Source organism: Corapipo altera, unplaced genomic scaffold (genome assembly GCF_003945725.1).
Source record: "Corapipo altera isolate COAL_440 unplaced genomic scaffold, ASM394572v1 22b, whole genome shotgun sequence".
Taxonomy (NCBI): Eukaryota; Metazoa; Chordata; class Aves; order Passeriformes; family Pipridae; genus Corapipo; species Corapipo altera.
Window position 1 is genome coordinate 7442987 of NW_020884876.1, and position 23309 is coordinate 7466295.

A 23309-nucleotide genomic window follows, 5' to 3' on the forward strand; every position below is an offset into this window, starting at 1 on the left:
TAAACTGGTTAAGATGATTGGGATACTAGACTAGACATTTCACAAGTGAAATCTGGAAAGAGTAACCATTCTGAAGCTCATTGGGCTTTGCAGGTGTCTGTTGCACAAACTTGTAAAGTAGATGGTGATGACAGTAAATTAGCTCAATTGCTTGTGTTTATTGTTTAGAAATGACTGGGATCCTCCTGACAGAAAGGTAGATACTCGCAAGTTCCGTTCTGAACCAAGAAGTATTTTTGAATATGAGCCAGGAAAGTCATCAATCCTTGAACATGAAAGACCGGTAAGACATATAAGAGAAACGGGTAATTAAGTAAGAGATTTGGTGAGAGGTTATGTTTTCATTGCTTACTACTAATAATAACTACTTAGAGGAATATTGAAGGTCCTTTTTCAAATACAGTTTTGCAGCAATTTATCTTTGCTGTTATCTGATGGTTGTGTTGAAAATGTGGGTTTGGCTTAGTTGCTAAACTTAAATCTTCTGGTGTTTCCAAGAAAACAAACCACCACTGTGCAAATCGCATGGATGATGAGCAGAAGTATGAATTAATGGAAACTGCTTTTTTGAATTGGTATGCATCTCCAGCACTTATTTTCAGTAGTATTATCTGCTCTTATTACTGATTAATTAATGCATAGAAATAAAGTGTTTGCATTTTCAGGGTATGCTTAATTGTACATCTAAGGAGATTTTGGTCAAATACTGGTCAAGGTTGCCCAGAGAGGACTCACCTGAACACAGCCCTGAGCAACCTGATCTGATCAGACCTACTTTTGACAGCAGGTTGGGCTAGATGACCTCTGAAGGTCCTTTCCAACCTCAATTACTCTGTGATTACTGAGTGTACATTAACATATAATTAGAAGCCTTTATTCCTGCTTTCTGAATAATGATTGCAATTACAGAATTTTTCACAGGCATGTCTGATAAAGCTATGCTTAATGCTTGCAAAATAACAATGGAGGTTTTCATTTCCTGAAAGATACATTCACCCAGCCCTTCCAATTTACCTTTATTCTATCTTAAGACTTTCTTATTTTAGGAAAACTGTTATGTATCAATGGCAATAGTTTCTTTTCTTTGTCTTTTACTCTGAGGTTGAGGTGGTTGAGAGAGTCCAGTTTTAAAAAAGAGGTTTATGTAATCGGCACTGGATTATTATTTGCTTAGGTATTACATGCTTGTTCACTGAATTTATTTTGCCAGTTTAAATTAAATTAGGGAAATAATTGAATTTCAGAATATGTAGTATGTCAACAGTGAGAAACACCTTTTCCTCTGTTTTTGTGGTCTTTGCAGTAGTCTGATTTTTGTTAGCTAGAAAAACACCAAACTCTTTTTCTGTGAAATTAAGTTCTCGAAGAACTGATACATTTTTCAAAGAGAAAATTGGAATTTCTATAGGAACTGCTAATGAATCAATATAATTAAATGGAGTTTAATATCTGTTGTGCAGATGAATGTAACAAATAATTTTATTTAAAAGGCATTTTATCAGGCAGTTTTATCAATATGGAATTTCCACTGTTGATAAAGATGCTCTTTAGCTTTATGTATTTCGATACTTTCTTTGAACCATGTTACAAAAACAAAATACTTGGTTTCACTAAAGCACTTGCTTCCCCTGTGTTCATTGAATGGGATATAGAAAGCAAAACTAATAACTTACAGAATGATCAGCAGAGCAGGTCAGAAGATTTTTCTCTGTGTGTGTAGGAAAAGCTAACATCTCAAAACAGTACATTGGTTCCAAATTCAGATGAAAAGTCCAAATTCTCAACTGTGTCAGTGTTGCTTAAGTCTTCCATCTTGATAATCTCAAAAGATTTGATTTCTAATGTCTGAAAATTTGTTCTGATGTTACTGAAAGTATTAAAACATGGAATGTCAAATAAATACTGTTCATTAGTATTGCACAAGATGGACATTTATAGTATCTGAACTGAATTAGTTACTTTATTAGTTTTGTCAAAAACACAAAATCAAAGGGAGTTTTTATAACACTCCAAATCCTAAGTTTTTTTCTGAAATAAGTTAATTTCCACGTCCACAACATTTCAGTTTTGATGTCAAAATAATCTATTGAAATATAAAATATTTACAGCTAGCTTATATCATAATAAACAAGACGGTGAGGTTTGAAAGATCAGCACTATCTTTTTTGATGTAGGTACTAGATTGGAATCAGTTGTAATTAATGTGGAGATTAGAAACATGGGAACAATATAAGAAATTGAGATTCAATGCGAAATTTAGTGGGAAATATTATTCAGCAGATCCTCATTGATCAAAAGAATGTGAGAAATAATAAATCTAAAAAATTGACCTAGTAATAAACATTAAATGGATAGATTGATTAGAGATAACTGACTAATTTTGTTATGGGTAAAAAAGGATGAGTGTAATTTCAAACTGCTGTACCATGTAGCAACCTTCTGCCATGAAACAGGGAGTTAATGTGTTTTCTTCCATAATTTGAACTTTTATACTTGTGTATGTAAGAGTATAAAACAGCAACAAAAAGTAAAAGCTTGGGATTAGTCTTTTGAGATTACAGGTAAAAGTAAGTGATATTAAGGCATTAAATAGTCTTACAAGACATGGTGACGAAGTTCCTTTTTTTCCTATTTCAATAAGCCCAGAAAACATTACTATTTCTTCTAATATTATAACACTGGTAAGGTGGTACATAACTTGTTTTGATGTATATTTCCATCTCCAATGTCTGCAATTCAATTAAATGTTATTTTTCTCTAATGTCATCCAAACCATGGATTTGTTTCCTAAAATGCATGTTTAACTTCTGTAAATAAGTGTATGGTGGTGTAATAACTTAATTCTACTCCCATGAACATGAAGTTAAATTTTATTATTTATTAGTTTTTACCTTGTATCTGAGAAGAATTCCTTCATATATGTACATTTCTCTATTTCCACGGTAGAGCATGTAAGGAAGAATCATAGTGTTGCTGTAAAAAAAGACTTCATAAAATTGATACAAGCAATAGTTGCCTCTGTTTCATCAGGTGTTTTAGTCTAAGCATAGAAGTACACATGCTAGTCTGATAAAACCGAAAGGTTAAATTTTAGTTCTAGATTTTTTAATGTTTGTTCAGTATACAAATTTTCTACTGATCAGAATAAATTAAAAAAATTAATGTTTTGTCAAAGACCAAAAAATAGACTTGGCTTGTACTTCTGTTGGGTTTTAGTTTGGTTTGGTTTTTCCAATAGTGAAAAATTCAACATTTTCTTTATAATATGTGAGTTTGATTGCTTTTGACATCTTAAGCTGATTATCAGAATATTCTGCTTGGTAAGTTTTAATATGTCATTAAAAAAATACTTCTTTTCATAAAAATATGGAGAGACTAAGTCAATCCAGTAGTAGACTTGGAGCTATTTAAAAGTAGTCCAAAAAAAAAAGGCAAAAGCAAACTCTTTAGAGGTAATAAAATGACAAAATCAAATTGACAATAAGCATCTCAGCCCATTGTTCTAAATAGGCTTCAGTGTGGTGTCTGAATTTGCAAATGCAAAATATTGATTTGACCATTCATATAAGAACCATTTAACTCACAAGTTTAAATGCACACTTTCAGTTGTTACCTGTGAATGTCTATTTGTGCGTATCAAATCAAGCACAAGCAAAGCTTCATGTGACACTGCAGATGTAATGTTTTTCAAGGACCATGTTCTTCTATGTTCGAGTATGCTGATGCAGTGTTGTGTTGACCATCTCATGCAAAAGGAGTGAAGTTACTTGGTGGTCTTAGGTAGCATATTTTCAACAAGTAATCAAAATATTACTAAATGACTAGATGAAGGATAGTGTTGGAACATGACTTGGTTTGACTGACAAGTCATAAAAACGAATTTTCCTTTGTTGCTTTTGCCTCCTATTCCAGTAGTTTGGGAGATATTTTGTGAGACTAAGCCAACTGCAGTTTTTAAGGCAAAGGGATTCAAGTCTCTTAGAAGAGGAGATAATAGAAAAAGGTCCATCAGCAAAACAGAATCCGAAAACCAAACAAAATCAATTGCCTGTGTATTGATCTGAGTAGAACAGGGAATGCAGAGTCCTTTCTAGAACTGCCAGGCAGCAGGGAATTTGCGGACTTTAGTGCTCAGTTTCTTTTTGTTTGCTGCCCTCTGCGGTTTAAGCTGTGAATTAAATTAGGACTTGTGTGCATGGAGTAAGTTTTACGCACTTCCTTACAGTCTCATTTTATTTGCTGAATACCACACGAGAAGAACTGAAAAACTTAGAAACTAGTTAAAATACACTATTTCTAGCTTTATACAAGGCTTTTAAAGCTTGCAGTTAATTGTGAGAGTATTTGAATATGAAAAGGGAGCCAACTCCCATACTGGTTTTTGTCTCCTTGGCTAGCTGGGTGGAAGCCCAACAGATCTGACAGTCCGTTCTGCCTCCCTGCAAGGAGAGACACCGGTTCAGCAATGTGTGGGTGTGGGGCTGCTGCTCTTCTGGGCACCTTGAGGCTCACAGGGCTTATGCTCGCTATCCAAGAAAGTAATGTCAATAGGCCTGGATTTGTAGTGCCAAAAGCTCCACAATTTCAACCCTGTATGTATTTGAAGGGATTTTTTTATTTATTTAATGTAGATGCACCCATTTGTTGATATTAACATTTCTGTGAAAATTAATTTATTGATAAAATAGAAAGATAAAAGCATGCCATATTTCAACATACTGTAACTTAGATTGGAGAATGGATGAAAAAGAATTGTTTAGTACTGTTTTCTCAGGTTATTCAGATCTAAATTGTGGACTTTTTTTTTCTTTTAACGTAAGCGAAAAACCTTTGAATACACCGAGTGTTCTCTGTAATGGGAATCAAATTCATATATAACAAAATTATCTTCTGCATTGTGAATCTGTCATGTTTTGCTCTCATGCCTTTATATTTCTGTAGAAGAGAATCATGGTGTTTTTCTTAAAGTAATCATAGTCTCTATTAAATTCACAAATTTTTAGTGGTCAGTTCATGGAACTAATTTCAGTGGTGTTTCTCCACTAAAGACTTAGGTGTCTATAGTTGAGTTCAAACAGTTGTCATTAATACTGCTGAGTTACAGCTGTGGATGGTGGAAATAAAAGGGCGAAACTCCAGAGGAGCTTCACTTCCTAACCCTGCTGTGGAGCACAGCAAGTTTTTCATCAGCTTCATTCCCTTCCCACTCCATTCACACTCCCACAACTTCCCTTTCTTGAAAGGATATTTTGAAGATAAGTGTGTAGAACAACAGTTGGGGTCCAGATATTGCATAAACAGCTCATAGATATGTAAGCACCAAGGTAGTTCTGAAGGGTTGTTGGCCTTTCAATAGAGCAGAGTGGAGAGTCTGTCCCAGTAACATCAAAGTCAGCAAGTAAAGTGCTGTAAGATATTTAATTGTCTGAAATGATCAAGAGCACAATGTTATCTGTTGCAGAAAACAGAAATAGCTGTATGTGATTGTTTTAGCGTGTTGGTGACAGCTTGACTCCGGAGGAAAAAGTGTTACAGATTTGATTACCAGTGTTATTCTGTATGCTGCGCCCTGTCTTCTTTGATGACTGCCTTCTAGGTCACACAATAATTAGTGTCTGAGTTCTGATAATTACAGTTATGGAGAATCCAACTTTAAATTCAGAAATGTCTTTAACAAGAGGATTTCTCTGTTTCAGAGATCTTTAAGCCAACAGTTCACTGTAATTCTGTGCTGCATGAAAGCCTACATCGGTTCCTGCGAAGAAACTGGAGCTATTTAGAAAGTAATTAATGCAGCCAAGTTTACAGTTGATTAGATATCCCATTGAGAGCTGAACTGTTTTGCACTGTCATGTTTTCAAGCTACTTGAATAAATCTGTCAATTATTGTTCTGTTCACTGAAGACTTTCCTTAATGCTATCAATTGCTACTTTATCCCTTAACTGGGAGAATTTTCAGATGAAAACAATCTTTTTCACTGTGGGAAAAAAATGCTTCATTGCATCAACAAGGCTATACAAGATAAAGTATTACATAGTACTGCTGCAACAAATAGTATGGAATGCATAATTTTTTTGTTCCCTAAGTTTTGACTATAGAATTTAAAATATACAAGTTCCTTTTTCATATGCTGAAGTGGCTTTTTAACATAGTGATGCTTGCTTGATGCATATTCCTTATCTCTGCTCAGCGCTTGCTTCAAGACAGCAAGATCCAGAATTAACATGCTTTGTGAGAAGACGAGGAATGGCCAAAAGCAATACAGATAAAGTTATGTCTTTATTGCTGATTGGATGGGCAATTTCTTGCCTATACTGGAGATGAAAATCACTTAAACCATCTTCTTAACTAGGAATCTTTAGTAGAATTAAATCTATTTAACTAATACAATGATGTTTAAAGAAAAGTCAAAGAGTCCTCTTAGCTTAAAAAGTGTAATTTTAAAATGTTTAACAAGTTCCAGCCCTTGGAAGAACATCAACAAAAATAGAAGTTTTAAAGCTACCGGTCAATGTCAGCTCTTGAACAAGAATATTCTCTGTCTTAAATACCATCTTCATTCTTTGATTTTATTCCATTTCTTTCCCCATATTTGTTTTGTCTTTGTCTGTTTGTTGTTAAAGTGACATGGCATTTCTGGCACTTTGCTCAGTGTGTACCTTTTCCTTCCCTTTTCCTTCACAACTGCTCCAGACTGATCGCATAAACCCTGATGACATAGATTTAGAAAACGAACCCTGGTATAAATTCTTTTCAGAACTGGAGTTTGGACGTCCGGTAAGTGAGGACAGAATATTAATGTTTACACATTAGGAAAAAATATTTTTATGATGAGGAATTCAAATTACCAAATTCAGCAAATATATGGTAGTAAAATTAATATGAGAATTTTTTTTAGAAAGGGCGATAAATTCATCCCGTTTATTTTTTGAAATAATATTTTTTTCAAATAGACTCTTAATTTGCCAGAGCAGTGGCATTAGTAGCTTTAATATGGAGTATGTGTAAATATGTAATAACAAGATAAATTGCATGATAAACAGGGGTGCTTTCTAGTCTAGACTTTTCTAGTCTCCCTAAATCTTTTGCATTTGGCTGGATTATTTTTGAACAATCTTTTAGAACAGAAAAACATGTCAGTTTGCTCTAGGGATACTAAGTTACAAATAATGTATTTTACTTGAAGGAATGTATCTACATTTAAATGTAGGAAGCCATATACAAATTTCTTATGGCAGTAAATGCTGATATTTTTTTCCCTATTTTCCTCTCTTATATGCATATGTGCAGAATATGTATTTTATACTTGAACACAGAGATACTGGTTTCCTCTGTTTTCAGGCTGGACACCTGCTTGTACTGACAGACTTCAGTTCTGCTCCAATTTTCACAAGTAGCTGGTATCGATTAAAGGACTTGGGCAAACAGATGCTGCCTTAGTCCTACTGCAAACATTTATGTTTAAAATTATAAACCTGAAGAGTTCCATCTGGTTGAAACACCTAAAAATCAGAAATATCTCCATTTTTCACCTTTGATTTCTTAGGCACTTGCAAATCTGCAAATACCACAGGCTTAATTGTATCTAAGTACCAAAGGCTGTTTGTGTATTTTTTACAAGGGTAAAACAGTAGCATTGCCTTGAAGCAAGACTGAGAACTAGGTTTCACTTCCTCCCTGCACAGTGCCTCAAGAACTAGATTGAAGATGCACCTGCTCTTCCTTTTGCACACACCCTCTCTCACTCCACAAAGCTCAAATTCTTTCCTGTACACTCTAACATCTTTAGGAAAAGGATAGCAAATGCCTTCATCCCAGAAGAATGTCTAAGGGGATGGTTAGAGTATCTAGACAGGTGGAAAACAGGAGTTCAAATCCCCTTAGAAGAAGGAGGGAAGTAAACCCAATCATTCGCTCAGTCTTTTTAAGTATTCTGTTAGCTCCTCAGGATTCTCACTGTGATTTTTTACTTAAAAAAACAAAAGCATCTGCCCACAGGCAGAAAATTCCAAATAGACATGAACTTGAGAGTGTCAGAATTTAAAATATTCCCATTCTTTTCTTTCCCTGTTAGCCAACAATTCTCTGGAGGCCCCTCAGAATTCTAATTAGTGACATGCCAGGCTACATGAGGAGCCTGAGCAGTTGACACAGGGCCATGGAGGGCACTCTGGAACCAGATACCTTAGTCACTCTTTGTAGCTAACCATAAGCCAAAATCAGAACTCCCAGCTACTTCAGTGAGACCAGAATAGAAAGCAAAACTATATACACTCTTTTAAAAATTTAATTTTTTGACTGTAACATTTAAAAAAATTACCAATTGAATACCATCTGAAAATTTAAAAAAAAAACTTAAATGTACCTGGGTTTACTTTGTTGTCTAGTGGTCTATAATGTATCACATTTTCACTGATTACTTTTTATCTCCCTTTATCCAGCCATTCAAGCCCTATTGTCATTCCTCCCTCTAGGTGGGCAGAAACAGTGCAGATACATTCTTCTGATGAACAATATGTCAACAATAATTTATTGATAATGATAACTGTTAAGATAAAATAGATTGAGATTTCTCCAGCAGAACGTAACTCTAGTGCTTTACACTCTTCTGTCTCATCAGTATTAAAAACTGCTGGTATTTATTCAACTATCCCAGTTGTAAATTTTACCACCTAATGTTACTAACATTTATTAAGATAATTTAAAAAATATAATACGTTCATCCTTCCATTCTCCCTGTGTGTGTCACTCTTTGTATCTGATGCTGTCAACACTTAGTTTCTAACTGTGTCACCTTTTCCATATGTTTCATTCCTTGCTGCCATTGTTTCTACTCCATTTCATCTCTACACTTCTGCTTTTATGATGCAGCCACCTAAAAAGATTTTGGACTATTTTCAAGAGAGTTCTTCTGGTGTTTCCAATGAGGTAAATGAATGATTCTTTTTCGGATGATTCTCTTGGGAAGAAGGGTTGGAATGCTCACCATTTATGTCTTAAGTCTGTTCAAATTTAGTGGTTTCCTTCTGATAGCTATGAGACATTTTTAATTCACAATCATTGTATCTTTGTCTTCATATCTTTCCAGATCACTAGTGCAGTTGGATGTTGATCTTATTATCCTAGGAACTGTGAGTTCTTATCCCCAAAACTTCTCAGAGATTAACACTCAGAATTACACAACAGTCCATACGTCTCTAACTCTTTGACAAATTCCCACTTTTCAGAGTTGGGCAGGTGCATTGCACAATTAATCCATCACTACAGTAATATTTTTTAATTAAAATATCTGACTTCAAATTCTATATGTCAAGTGAAAGCCTTTGTGGCTAAGCTGTCATTTCTCCAATTAAGTATTTATGGCTACGGAGCTAATCAGATAAAAACCGCAATTAATAATCCTCTTGTAATTTAGAACTGTTGCTACTCCAAATAAAATTCATCAAGATCAGGTAGTGGGCTGTCGTTGCCCTACTCTGAGTGGGAGAGATTCAGGCTTTCATTCCTTTCCACTCCCTCCCCATTTTTACAGCATTAGGGCAAAAGTCAGTGACTCCTATAATGGCAACTTTGCTTCATATGGTGGCTTGTATTCGCGATTCACTCTCATCTTCTGTAGTCTCTCCAAAACTTTAACTCAAATTGTGGTCTTAAATTGTTAATTGTTTGCAAATTACTCTGGTTTGGTTTTAAGCTCTCTATATATTTAGAAAAGCCTCATAGTTAGGAAATTTGGGTTCAGTTCTCTGAAACAATAAGCTTCTAGGCCTTTGCTAGTTCTTTTTAGTCCTCTGTATATCAAGAAAGACAATTTAAAAGCCCTAACACGACTGTTTGAAATATTCCCATGTTCAGTAGGTCTGGGTAAAATGGCTATTAAGTAATATTGGTTTTCTCTTTAATTAACTTACAAAAACTTCTGTCTTTAATTTTGAAACTTTAATAATCTTTGAATATGATAAATCATGTTCAAAGTCTACAGCAACTTAGTATTTCTCAGGGAGGGTAGGACGGGAGGACAATATTCAAAATAACTTGATAAAGTATTAGAGCCATTAGGCAAACAAGCATGTTTTTTATTTACAACTTTTGGCTTCTTTTCCTAACTTTATTTTCGGTCATTGTTAAAGCCTTGATGCATGAAATTGCTAAAATATAGGCTTACTTTTAAATGTATATCTCATTTTTTTAGTAAAACCAAATCAAGCTACTAAGAAAAGTCTGTATTTGGTAGTTTGGAGTTGTCATCTCCAATATTAAATTATTTTTGTCAGATGGCTTTTATTCATGTAGGGCAGTGTTGAATATTCTGGGAGATGACTAATTAGCTTTGGAGATGGGGGATTAGGGGAGATGTGTTCAGTTGAACCACCTGAAAGTGGGTCAGTAAATACCTAAGAGCTGATAGGACAGCTACAGGCAGTAAAACAAGCAGTAAAAACCAATCATATCCACTGTTTACTTTCACCTTTCCCTACATGCCGTATCCATGAAGCTCTACCTGGGGGTAGAACCTATAAACTCCACACACTCTGTAAAGAAATAACATATGCCTGTGGTAAAAATTAGTATTGTAGAATGTGCAACATACAGTGTCTTTCATATAGTAAAAGCTTCAAAGGTGGCGTCAAATAAGGGTAAAAGGGCAAGTTACATTCAAGGTGATAGGAGAGTTAAAGGATGAAAATCAAAAGCCATACAGTAACCCAGCAGTCAATTTTGGCGTGACACACATTTCTAGACATCTTAGGCTGATCACTAACACACTGTTTATGGCCTGGAGAATGCTGTGGATAAAGAAGTTCCTTCTGGTGTGTTTTCCATTGTGTGATTTACCCACTGCCTTCCATAGGAGGCAGTGGGGATCTGTTCCACCCCTCTGAGTTACATCATGGTCTGTATAGCCCTGGAGCCACTACAAATGGTGGAAAGTAATCCCTGCCTCATGGCCATTTGGCCATCATGTCACAGATGGTTGCTAGTGGAAGTGGTTGGCACCTGCGCAAAAAAAACCCACAATGACAATCTACCTGAAATGTTTATGCCACTTCACACAACAGTCCTAACAGAGATCACCTGTGATCCCGAGTTTCCTTCCTCTGCTGGTTCCAGACCATAGCAGTGACTGATCAAAATGAAGATAGTTGTGGCCAGTTTTGAAATAAGACTCTGACGTTTTCCAGAACAGGCTCAATGTTTTATGGGAAGCATAATGTTTTATAGGGAAGCACACTGGCCTGAGGCCTTTGCTTCACTGTGGTTATACTGGCTGTTGGTGTGAGCAACTCTGTATCTGGCTTCTATGGTTCTATAGTAGACAGACCTCAAAATTGGCTATATATCTTAAAATTATTGAATTTCGATAGTGGTGGGAGAGTTGCCACAAAGTACTTTTCAGATTTCAGAGGATGTAAAGAAAAACTTGAAAATATGAACTATATGATCACTAAAGACTTGGGAATAAATACCTTCCTCAGAATGTATTTGAAAAAAACCAAATAGCATGATAGTTTGGACAGAAGAGGTGATCAGTAGTGCACTTGTCATGAACCCCATACACATTCCAAATATTGAGAAATAAAATAGGAAGTCTTTGAATTATTAACATCTTTTAACTGTTTACACCTCAGCTGCCATTCTTTCCAAAAGTCGAAAGGTTTCTTACCTGGTTTGGATGTGATTTAAATTAGAGTTAAAAAGTACTGAGAAAATTGGAATTATCTTAGCTCCAGTTTTAGATAACATTTGTTTCATATTGTGCTGTGTTCGTGTGGTTCTCCCCGTCCCACAGTGTAATAAATTTTAGTGTAATACAGAAATTAAAGCTTCAGTTAGTGTCTTAATGGGATCACTTGATATGTGATGCAGGTCTTAAATAACAAAGCCGACTGACAACTCTAACTGAACAACCGTATTGTTTTTATAGTCTCTCACCTGTAAAAGTAGTTTAAACAGTTACTCTTGAATGTCATTTAAGTATACAGTCTTATGAAATCTGTTCCCAAGTATCCTTAGACTACAGGTGACTTCTAGAGGTATACCAAAGTGTCAGTCAGCAAGTCTGGGTGAAGTTACAATTCATGAACTTGCAATTCAAATCACCGAGGGAAAAAAAAACATACTAACAAAAGAAAGCACTTGTACAGGCCATGAGTGCTATTACCTCTGCAGTCCTTGAATACGAAGTTTTTTCCATACAGAGTAAAAGTCAAGAAGGCTCTTTATAAAGGGAAAAACATTTCCTGCAGCTTAGAAATCTATATGATAGTTCTGTTTTAGTCCATTGGGTTATGTCTGAAATGACATGCCAGGAACTTGAAACAAGTTTAACTCTTGAACCTCACTGCTTGAAAAAATACCTCAGGGATTGTGCAGTTTGTTCTAGATTCATACCTAGTTACCAGAGTGTAGTATTCTGACTGAAGGCTTGAAATGGTTGATTTAAAATTTTTAATCATGTATGGTTGACTTTATACCGATTATAAAATTATGGAGCAGTACTCCATTCCATCTTGCACGGTTCGTGCAGTAGCTACTTCTGTAACTCCATGACTAATGACTAATGTTCTATGATAAGAACTGTTTTTACCAGGATTATAAGATGTGACTACAAACATCATAGGAATTACAAGTTTCTGGCTATAATTGATTGTGAGATTTTGGTGAGTAACTTTGCAAGGGGAGGAGAAGCTTTGCAGACCTCACTTGCACATGAAGGAATTATTTTCAGATTTTTATGTTTCTATAGTAGAGGTTTGTTTCAGCTGTTCTGTATCTGTTTTTGAAAAGTGCATGGAAAACTATGATTTTGGATCACTATTTAGCGGTGCTTTAACGGAAAAAACATTACTGAAGTAGAATAGGAAATGAAATCTAACAGTGCTTTTTAAAAACTGCATAACTGTTCTCATGAATATCGCTGTATCTATGCCAAAGTGCCCAGGATGTTAATCATCATGGTCCATTTTTATAGGATTTGTCACAGAGTAACAAAGAGTAATCAAACATGATAAGCAAAACTTGCCGCTCTTTTTTTCAAATACAAACATATAACAGGTCCATGTATTTGTTTTCACAGGCTTCCTTATATCATCACTATTCAACAGACAGAGGCCTGGACAGGCCCTGTAGGTAAGAAATACTATACATTATTTCAGCAATCACAGATTATCCAGCCTTAAGGGTCTTCTCTGGGCCCTGAAATCAGCAGATGTGAAGAGTCAGATTGTTAACACTCACCTTGTGAGAAAAGTGTTCATATTTTGACACTGATATGTAGATTTTTAGTTTTGCAAGGACTTACTCTTTACATTCAGAGTAAACTATACTGTGTTCCGGGTCTTTCCACTAACATTCCTGAGCTTCTGTCTCAACAGCAGTTTATCATTTAACCTTACTGCCTGCAGGACCCTCAGTGCTGTTTCCCTGAGCATGCTGCCCCAACTGTTCTCAGTCTCTTTTCCCTATCTTTGCACTAAAGTTCTAGTTCCAACAAATAGTCTAAAAAAACTTGATGCATTTATTTCAAAGAAAATGGCATAGTAATTTTGCATAAAACTTTAAAACAGTCAGGTGATGAACAAATTATCTTTTCTCTGTGAAATATGCTCTAAGATGTGTGAGACCAGTGTTTCATCACTTTACGTGGTTTTGATGTATTTGTTCTGGCATTTTTTAATTTATGAACCAATAATATAATTATGAGCTTCCTTTTTAAAATCCTAAATTCTAATCTCAGAATTAGACTGCTACTTATACTGCTTTTTTCTGTAGTTCTGCAAGTACTGCGAGTGACTTCAGAAAGCGAAGGAAGTCAGAACCTGCTGTAAGTCATCAGAGGGCACACAGTGATCAGAACGCAAACAGATCTAACCTGGGCCGTACAGACATACAAGGCCCATGTGGCACCCTTAGAAAGCCCTTAACTAGCTCGTCTCCTTCTTCCCCGTCAAGAGCAAAAGGTAAGAGGAGGCTGTGTTTGTCAGCAGAAAACTTCTGGTGATGTGTTGTACAATACATTGGTAGCAAATGAAACTGCCTGCTGTCGTTCAGTACATTTCCTCAGGAGATGTGATATGAAGCAACAGCTTTGGGCCTTTCATGAAAGGCTAACTTGTTTATTCTTATGTGTGTAATTTTAAGATGAAAAGCTGGATTTGTAACAAGTAACAGTTTCAACTGCTTATTCTAACAAAAGAAAATTGAGTAAATGAAGACTATGAATTCTACCAAAATATATAAACCGATAAATTTTTATTAACTCCACTACTGTCTTATTAGGTTATTGTGATTTTAAAACTGGTTTTAGTACATTGAGAAAGTACAAGAGAAATGACCTTGAAGACTAAAGATGTGTTTCCAGGATAGTAGGCGTTTTAAATCTATAGCTGATGTCTTAGACATTGTCAGTTATCAGGACCTAAGTTAATCAAGCAAACATCCATAGTCTGATTTTTTGTTTTGTAAATCCTTGGAAGTACTTAGTACAGCTGATACAACCTAATTAGCTTCTTTTTTTGCAAGTAACTTACCATTCTATTACTGTTTTTCACATCTCTTCAGAAAAGAGATCACAGAATCAGTTGTTCATTTGGGTTTGGTGGTTTCGGTAGATTTTTTTAGAAAGACAAAAGGCTTCCAGTAAAACATATGATGGAAGTAATATATAGAGTAACACTGAATACAATGTGTCTCCTTCTGCTGAAATTATTATCATTATTATTATTATTCACTTAATTGCTCTATTTTATAGCTATATTAATCAGCAAATCTCTGTAAAAGTAAACTCCCATTGAAAAGAACATAATATCCGGTCTGCAACAGAATGAGACAAAGAAAAGCAGTGAGGAATAGTAAGAGTGAAGTGGTGGAAAGCAAATGTATTTTAAACCTGGTGTTACAGTAGTAATTTTAGAAGTGGATAAACTTATCCATTTTGGTTACCAGGCCAGGGAGTAGAAAGTTTATAAACTCCATTTACCTGCATGTACGTTTGACTCCACCACCAATAATAAGCACTTACGAACACCTAAACACTTTCTGTGTTTGAAAATCCTTCGGTTCAGAATATCTACCATAGCTAATTAACTTTCAGAAGGTGTCCTAACTGTGTCACTCCATTGTCTCCCAGCATTATGACACCTGTAGAATGTTATTTTTTCTTGAAATTAACCAATTTTTTAAAGAAGGAGCACACTATAAACTGTTTGATCGGCATGAATTTTGAAGTCAAGTGTTTTGATTTCTGATCCAGATTCAGTTTTCTCTAGAAAGCAGATTGAGCTGTTTGAAGCATCCTTCCTGAACTGAATGTCATTTGAGACTGTGTTTGAAAGTTCAGTGCAATTATGAAAGACCACAGTTCCAAATTTGTCTCATCATGATTTCTGCATCTAGCATGCGCATAAAAATATATCTTAAAACTTGCTTGAAAACTCGGGCTTTGTTATGGAAGTCCATCTAAGGGTTATTGTTTTTTCTACATGCTGGTTAGGCTAAGTAAACTGATACATCTTCCTTTACACCTGTATAGCAATTCCTGAGCTGCCTTGTTCTGCCCTCCATAAGCTGTAGAAAGCACCACTCCCTTCAGTGCTATCACACAGGGAAAGAGTGGGCTATGAAAAACTGGGAGCAATTTCCTATTTGATCTTATATAAAGATTTATCTTTATCTTAACTATGTTAGAATACAGATGCTGCAAACTCTCTGAGCATTATAGAGCTTAAAAATTCTGAGCAGCTTCTTTCAGAATGCTGGAAAAGTCAATATTTGACTGAGGTCTATATTTGTTGTTTGGCTTCATCTTTAAAGCCTTTGCAGCTTTTATTTTCTGTTGACCTGCTTAAAAATTGGTATTAGTGCTTGTTTTCTTATGTTGCTTTGGTAGGGGGTGGTGCAGAGGGGATAACATCACCATAATTCATGAGGAATTCTTTTTATTGTTCAGATTGTCATGAGTGCATTTTTACAGCTGTAAAGTAACTTAATTATTAGCTCTGCTGTCCCAGGCTGTAGGAGACTATGTACTGACCTAAATTGATAGATGCACTAATTGCTATTTCTTTTCTAGTCTTTCTAATGCTTACTGATGCTAATTCCAACTTTCTGAATCTTTTAATTTCTGGCAATGTCTCTTTTTTACCATGCTGCTCTGTGGATTATAAAGGTGGGGATATTAGCAAAGTATATCCATCCCTTTTAAGTTATTCAGTGCACAACCACAACACCTCAAATGAATTAGATTACTGTAGCACTTACAGGCAACATTTAGCTGTTCCAAATGATTCAAGAAGGGCAATTAGCTACAAGAATGGCTGGCAAATGACTCGCCAAAATGCAGAAGTCTGGAGCAGCACAGAAGAAAATGCTTCTCCAAAGAGAAAATCCCGTAGCTGTGATGATCTGTTAACAGATGATCGTGATAGCTTTCCTGATGCACAGGCCAAGGCTGAAAGCATGGGCTCTCTGTTATGTGAGGAGGATTCCAAAGAAGTTTGCTCAATGAACTGGAACTCCCCATATGTTGAGGGCCGTGGTAGTGGTAGGTCAAGAGTTCGTCACAGATCTGCACATGATGCTCCAGGTTTCCTGAAAATGTACAAAAAGATGCACCGCATCAATCGCAAGGACTTGATGAATTCTGAGGTGATTTGTTCTGTGAAGTCCAGAATACTGCAGTATGAAAAAGAACAGCACAAAGGTATTCTTCAAGGCTGGAGAGAGTCTTCTACTGAAGAGGTGCCCAGAGACATGGTGCCAACCAGAATATCTGAATTTGAAAAATTAATTCAGAAGTCAAAATCAATGCCGAACCTTGGTGATGAAATGTTGTCAACTGCTACATTAGAGCCTCCTAAAAATGGCTTGTGTCCAAAGAGGCGATTTTCTATTGAGTCCTTGCTGGAAGAAGAAACTCCAGTCAGACATCCCTCTCAGGTACAACAGAGCTACAAGTCTAAAACCCTGGTGCCAATTCATATTGAAGTGACCAGTGATGAGCCACAACGATCACATATAGATTTTTCAGACAGTGATCAAGACGGAGTGGTTTCTGATCTCAGTGACTTTATCCAGATAGAGGGTTCATCCTTTTGTAGTGAAAGTGACTTCGATCACTTTTCCTTCACATCATCTGAAAGTTTTTATGGATCAGGCCATCACCACCACCACCATCACCACCACCACAGGCATCTCATTAGCTCCTGCAAAGGGCGATGCCCAGCATCCTACACCCGCTTCACTACCATGCTAAAACATGAAAGGGCTAAGCAAGAAACCACTGAAGATCCAAGGAGACAGGAAGCAGAATCTGGCCTCTCTAAGATAGCATTCCTGGTCAGTCCAGTGCCTTTCCGGAGGAAAAAAAGTGCAGCTCCTAAAAAACAAACCGAAAAGAAAAAATGCAAGTCATCTGTATTTGAAGCACTAGATTCTGCACTTAAAGACATCTGTGACCAAATTAAAGCTGAAAAAAGACGGGGAAGCTTGCCCGACAACAGTATATTGCACAGACTTATTACTGAGCTGCTTCCAGACATTCCAGAAAGGAATTCATCTCTTAAAGCTCTGAAAAAGAGTCCCATGCACCAGCCTTTTCATCCACTGCCTCAAGATGGTGCTATCCATTGTCCACTGTACCAGAATGATTGTGGAAGATTACCTCTTAGTGCCTCTTTTCCAGACATGGATGCAACTAACAACAACGATAGTGCACTGTGTTTCCAAGGTGGATTAACTTTCTTCCTCTATCCTTGTGATTGACTTATCCAGCCTTACTCCCTGTGTTTCCCACCCTTTCTCATTCCGTTTTTGTGTTGTCTGTAAGAAGCTTTCATCCCACAAAATTCTTAATGAAGAATGTCATTTTCACATAGGTGTTGAGGATAGACAAATTTGCTATCTATTCACAAACTACAGCAATCAGAACAACTGAAGTAACAGTGCATTTCAACTAATTGATTATTAGTTCTATAAATTACAATAATGTTATTAAGTATTGTGGGGGGGTTTCCCCAAGAAAAATATCCTACAGAAAGGGAATTCATGCATCATAAGATGGTGGTCAAACTGAAAACAATATGGAGATAATCCTTCCTTTATTAATTAAGAAAAAAATTTGCATCTAAAATGTGTTGTTATTTTGTTAAATGTAAGCAATTAAAATGGTGTTAATTTTGCCAGTATCACAGAAAGTTGATTCTGTTTTCTTATGAATCCAATGCTTTATATTACTTTTTGTGAATAGATGTTAAGGTCATTTTAGGAAGTTTCCATTTCCACTGTTCAAACAATAAATTTCCAATTTCTGTGGCAGCAAAACTAGTTCTTTTCATAGAATTTTAATGTATCTGTGAAGTTTTGAGACATTTCCTATCCTCTTAAAAGGGAAGTTCTCAATAATCAAAACTTGAATGAAATTGTCAGGGTGAGTATGACCAGTCTGTAGTTTAAGTTATTGCTTTGAGCTGTTTGTTGCTGTGCTGCATCTTTTTTTTCTCAAAAACATTTGCTTGAGCCTAAAGTGTTTTTAAAGTTTAACCTTTTAATATTAAAAGAAACAAACTAGATCCACAGCAGGAACTGTATGCTAGATGATTTAGATTAATATCTTGCAAGTCTGTAGTTTGTTTCTCTTTTTCAGTGGTACCATTTCTTAGTTTAAGAATTCTGCTTCTAGACAGAGTCCTTTGACAGAGTGTCTTTGAGAATTTAATGCAATTACAAAGCTATTCTTAAAATCACAAATGGATGTAAGAGAAAATGTCTTTAATATATTAAGCAATATTTGATCAGACCCATCTTACCTTTATTCTCACATCTTTTGTGTAACTTTTGCAAGTAGCACAGTAGTAAATATGTATTTCAAGAGAACTCAGAATTCAAGCTGTTACCGTCTCTTCTTAATTAGTTATAACAGATATATTTAGAATAGAAGATTTGGTAAAAAAAGGGCTACAAAACGCAATTGAGGATTGAATTAATCATACATGAGGCCTGGTCATGATTAACCCTGGCTGACAGTACTACATGATGAGAGTAAAGTTGTTGGAAATTGCACTGGTCACATATTACAGTGGACTTCTGATAGCTTCTTCAGCTGTGAAGGAGCCTGACATAAGGAAAGCGATGCACTCTGCCAACATTAATATCCTTAAAGTGGCGTGGAGAATGAGTAAAGCAGAATATTCCGTTGATTTCCATCAGCACCAGTCATGGCTGAGCTCTACTTCAAATCAAGTTTCCTGTTTGTTGGATCTGTGTGTGTCTCTTACAACCACCATCACACAGAGACCCCAAGGTCATAGCAAAAAACCACTAAAAACTACCAATATTGGCTGCATAAAGAGCTGTAGAGAAATAAAGGAAATTGTTTTTCCTAAAGCTTCTGCATTTTCACTCTTTTTCCATGTCCTTCTCTTTTTGCTAGAGAATAAAGAAAAAAAATAATAGATATGTTTGGAGGCATTGTATCTTTAGGTTTGTGCAGTGAGTATAGATCCTCATTCAGGAACACATGCCATATCAAGAAACCTGTCCAGAACTGGGACTGTGATATACTTGCTGGGAGTGACATGCTTGCAACCAATGGCATAAATAATACAATGATCTCATTTCTTTGCCTCCAGTATATTTATCAATAGCTTCAATTTTTTTGGTTTAGCCTATAGCCCACTAGAGACCATTTACATCTTTTTTCTGTAAGACCCCAACATAATGGATGACCTGCTTTCAGTTCCTTTCTTTTTAACCACTTATACTCCTTCGGAAATGTATGAACTTGGTAAGAACAGATTGTGGGAATGAAGTCAAAGAAGACAAACATTTATCACATTTTCACTAGCAAATATCACTGTGACAGTAGGAGACTAAAACAATAGTTCTCAGAAGTTGAGAGGCAATTCATTTCATCCTCTGATCTGAAATAGTTCTATTATATTTTCATTTCACATTGGCAACTTGCAGAGCTATAGAATGTGTAAGATTTTCATTTTATTCTTATTAAAACATGAAAAGATACCATCCTGTAATAAACATTGGTAAACTGTATTTTAGAGAAGCCTGCCACATAGATTGGTGAGTAATGATTTGTATTCCATCTCTTAAAACAGAGTTGTTTTTATGAAATAACTTCTTTTTAAATTCCCTTGTGCTGCCTAACATGTGCCCCTGGTAAAGTAGAAATGCATCTTAGATCACTTAGGAGGAAACAATGTTACTTCACTATTTCTCATTGAAGCATGCTTGAATCATGTTTTGTGCATGTAAATATGTGTTTATATTGTTGGCATTCTGAAACAGTGTCATGCAACCTGATGAAGTCCCAGTACTGCTGTCATGTCTTCCACTTGGCCCGGTAGGGGTCCATCCCTTTGTACAGTGAGGCATAATTTTGCTCTCTTGATCCTCTCTCATATCTTTTCTTCTGCTGTGGATCAGAGGACAGCCATTGCCTTTGCTTAAGAGTTAGTATCTTTTTTTTTTTCTTTGAAGGTGCACTTAACCATCATATCATGTGCTTTTCTTTCTATTAAAGGTAAAATAATAGATTTCAATATCTTTTCACCTCCCTAATGAAACCAAGAAGCATTACACATTTTAATGGTTTTGTTTACCGTAATTTCACATAATTTCTGTTTTCAGTAGACCAGGAGTCTCCTGGAAGCTATTCTTCTACTTTCACTGATGTGGGCCGATTTACTCCAAGGGAGAGAAGAGGAACTACAGACAAAGAGGTAGTGAAACAACAATGAATAACACAGCAATATCCATATGGGAGATCGGTAACATATTTGAGACAAGATTTGTGTTGGTTTTAAGACACTAATAATGCAGACCAAAGGAACAGTTACTTATCACATCATCAGATGGGACAGCATCTTCCTTTTTCATTAAGGAGGATTGGTACTTCGAGAAATTAAAATAATATCAAGCTTTGTAAAATAAACTGTGGACTTCCATTTACTATTAAATAGATATGAACATAAATTTACTAGTTATTGATAGATTCTGTCTAAGTTGACCAGAGAGGGTGTTTGGAACAGAGAAGAGCAGATGTGACTGGGGAAAGGCTCTTTTGAGATCCAAAGCATCACACAAAGAAACTGCCTTGGTAGTTTAAAACTGATACAAAACATCTTTATTTCACCATTATTTTTGTTTGGGAAAGGAAAACTACTGTCGTTGGTGTGTTAGACAAAACCACTTCTCCTAAGAGCAAACACTAATGTTTGTAACAGTTGGTGATGGTAATTATATACTGATTACTCATATTAGTGCTTTGGAAAAGGTTGTGGAAGCAGGCATACCACCATTAAAGTAACACAAAGTATCACTGAAAAGTACACTTTGAAAAATGAAGTGTATTATTTAGTATCTTAAGAATACTTATAGATGTAACTGTAAATGCACTCCAAACAGGCTTCAGGGATTTTATTCAATCATAAAGTACATTTAAATTAACCAACATCTACAGACCATGGATTGTTAACATTTTTGATTGGTTTTTATTAAAATATTGCACAAAATAATGGCAGCATAAGAGGGTACTATATTTTAATTGCTAATATTTAAGGGTTTACTCTGGGTTATCTACCTTGCTAAATGGTGGTACAGTTAGAACTGAATTCAGATCCGTTTACAGTCCACTGACATGTTTATATTGCTGCAATTTGATTAAGAGTCTGATTTCAACAAAAAAAAAAAAAGAAAAAAAAAGACTGCTTATTACAAAATAGAGCTAAAAAATGTTCCAGGAGCTGAGTTATGTGTTCCTTTTAAAGAATCTCATGACATAGAAAGTAATTTTTCAATTTGAAAATACATAAAATACTTAAATTACAAGCCATTTTTAAGATCACTGTAATTTAAAAAGATGAAAGAAAGGCTTCTCTATTTCCGGTATGTTTTGTAAAGTGCAAAGTATTTTGTATTTAATCAACTCCACTGTTCTTTTAATATTATCCTCTTTCTTCTGTTATTTGCTTTAGTAGTTACAGCACCAGCTGTACCAAAATCAAGGAAGAGTGAAAAGGGCTTAGCTACAGTTGATATGAATCACCTCCTGTCTAAAAGACTGTTTTTAACAACAGCAAGGAACAGGATAATGCTTTTAAATGTAGGCTTAGACCTGTAATGGAAAATTGTATTAGTATTACAAAATTCAAATAGACAGGACCCTTGCAATAACTTTAGGGACTTTTTTGTTATGGTGAAGACAATGCTCTAGGTATGCTAAATTTGCTAGCCTTTAAATTACAAGTACAGAGAGAACTCAGTCAAGAACATGTGGAATAAAAGTAAAATGCAAAATTTTCAAGTGTCCCTTTTTATTCCTCTCATAAAAAGATGCACACCTTTACATCCTTACAAGTAGCATCTCTCAGAAATAGCATAATCAGCTCATGCTAGTCGCTAGTATATCCTAGAGAGAAATTTTTTTAAATGTAGCAATCTTATCTGTGCAAGTACTTGCAGAGAAACACTGAAGAATTTCACCAAATACCCTCATGTAATACTGTTTATCGCTTCTGGCACCTTCCTCTGAAGTATCTGGTGACGGTTACTTGTCAACTGCAGACACTAGATGAGGGAGGCTGTTGGGCCGGATCACAGTTCGTGTTTTCAGCAGAGCTTTGAAAACAGTGAAAGTTTAAGTTTCAGCTGCACAGGTGAGGAGAGGTAGGGCTGTTTAACAGCTTTATTTTTGAAACAATATTGAGCTTGCATGTACTTTGTGATAGAACTTGATAAATATATGATAGGAGTGATATAATGTGATTGCCTGTAATAGCAAGAGAGCTGCACAGATGACTCAGGAGATCAACTCCAGTCCTGTGTTTCTCAGACTTTCTTAAAACTATGAATGTGATTATAGAAATTCAAAATATTCCCAGTAATTTCCAGCTGTCAGAGTAATTTCTCATATATACGTATATATAAGTGATACAGTATTTGCAATTGAAATTAGCCTAAAGGTAACAAGTTTAACAGAGAAAGCATCTAGAATACTACAGAATATTAGGTATGTGAATTTACATTGTGCCTAAAAAGCTAGTTGCCTACAAGTTACATTGGCGTTGTTAACTTTTTTATTTACTTTGGTATTTTTGTTACACATAAAATTGAAAAACAGTCTGTATTAAAATTTAGCTGCTATTTCTGTTTTTAGAAAACTAAGTCTCAAACACTTAACTACCTTAAAAAAAAATAAAAACCATATATTTAATGGACTATTTCTGCAAGAACCACTGTAAAGCACATCCTTTTCACTTTGAGTCTTGGTCGCCTTTTTAAAAGTTGAAACATG

At 35.6% G+C, this 23309-nt stretch overlaps 1 protein-coding gene across 19 annotated transcripts in view; it reads left to right on the forward strand.

Moving 5' to 3' along the window:
• Positions 1-23309, forward strand: part of SORBS2 (sorbin and SH3 domain containing 2) — a 154907-nt gene that overhangs the window by 110510 nt on the left and 21088 nt on the right. For 6 of the 19 annotated variants that reach the window (XM_027636304.1, XM_027636305.1, XM_027636306.1 and 3 more), the window contains 7 exons: positions 169-283; positions 6695-6778; positions 8873-8929; positions 13080-13132; positions 13775-13962; positions 16170-17729; positions 20645-20736. In XM_027636304.1, coding sequence (XP_027492105.1) covers positions 169-283; positions 6695-6778; positions 8873-8929; positions 13080-13132; positions 13775-13962; positions 16170-17729; positions 20645-20736 — 2149 coding nt within the window. The remainder of the gene's footprint in view (positions 1-168; positions 284-6694; positions 6779-8872; positions 8930-13079; positions 13133-13774; positions 13963-16169; positions 17730-20644; positions 20737-23309) is intronic. The other 13 variants (XM_027636314.1, XM_027636315.1, XM_027636317.1 and 10 more) reach the window with 5 other exon arrangements.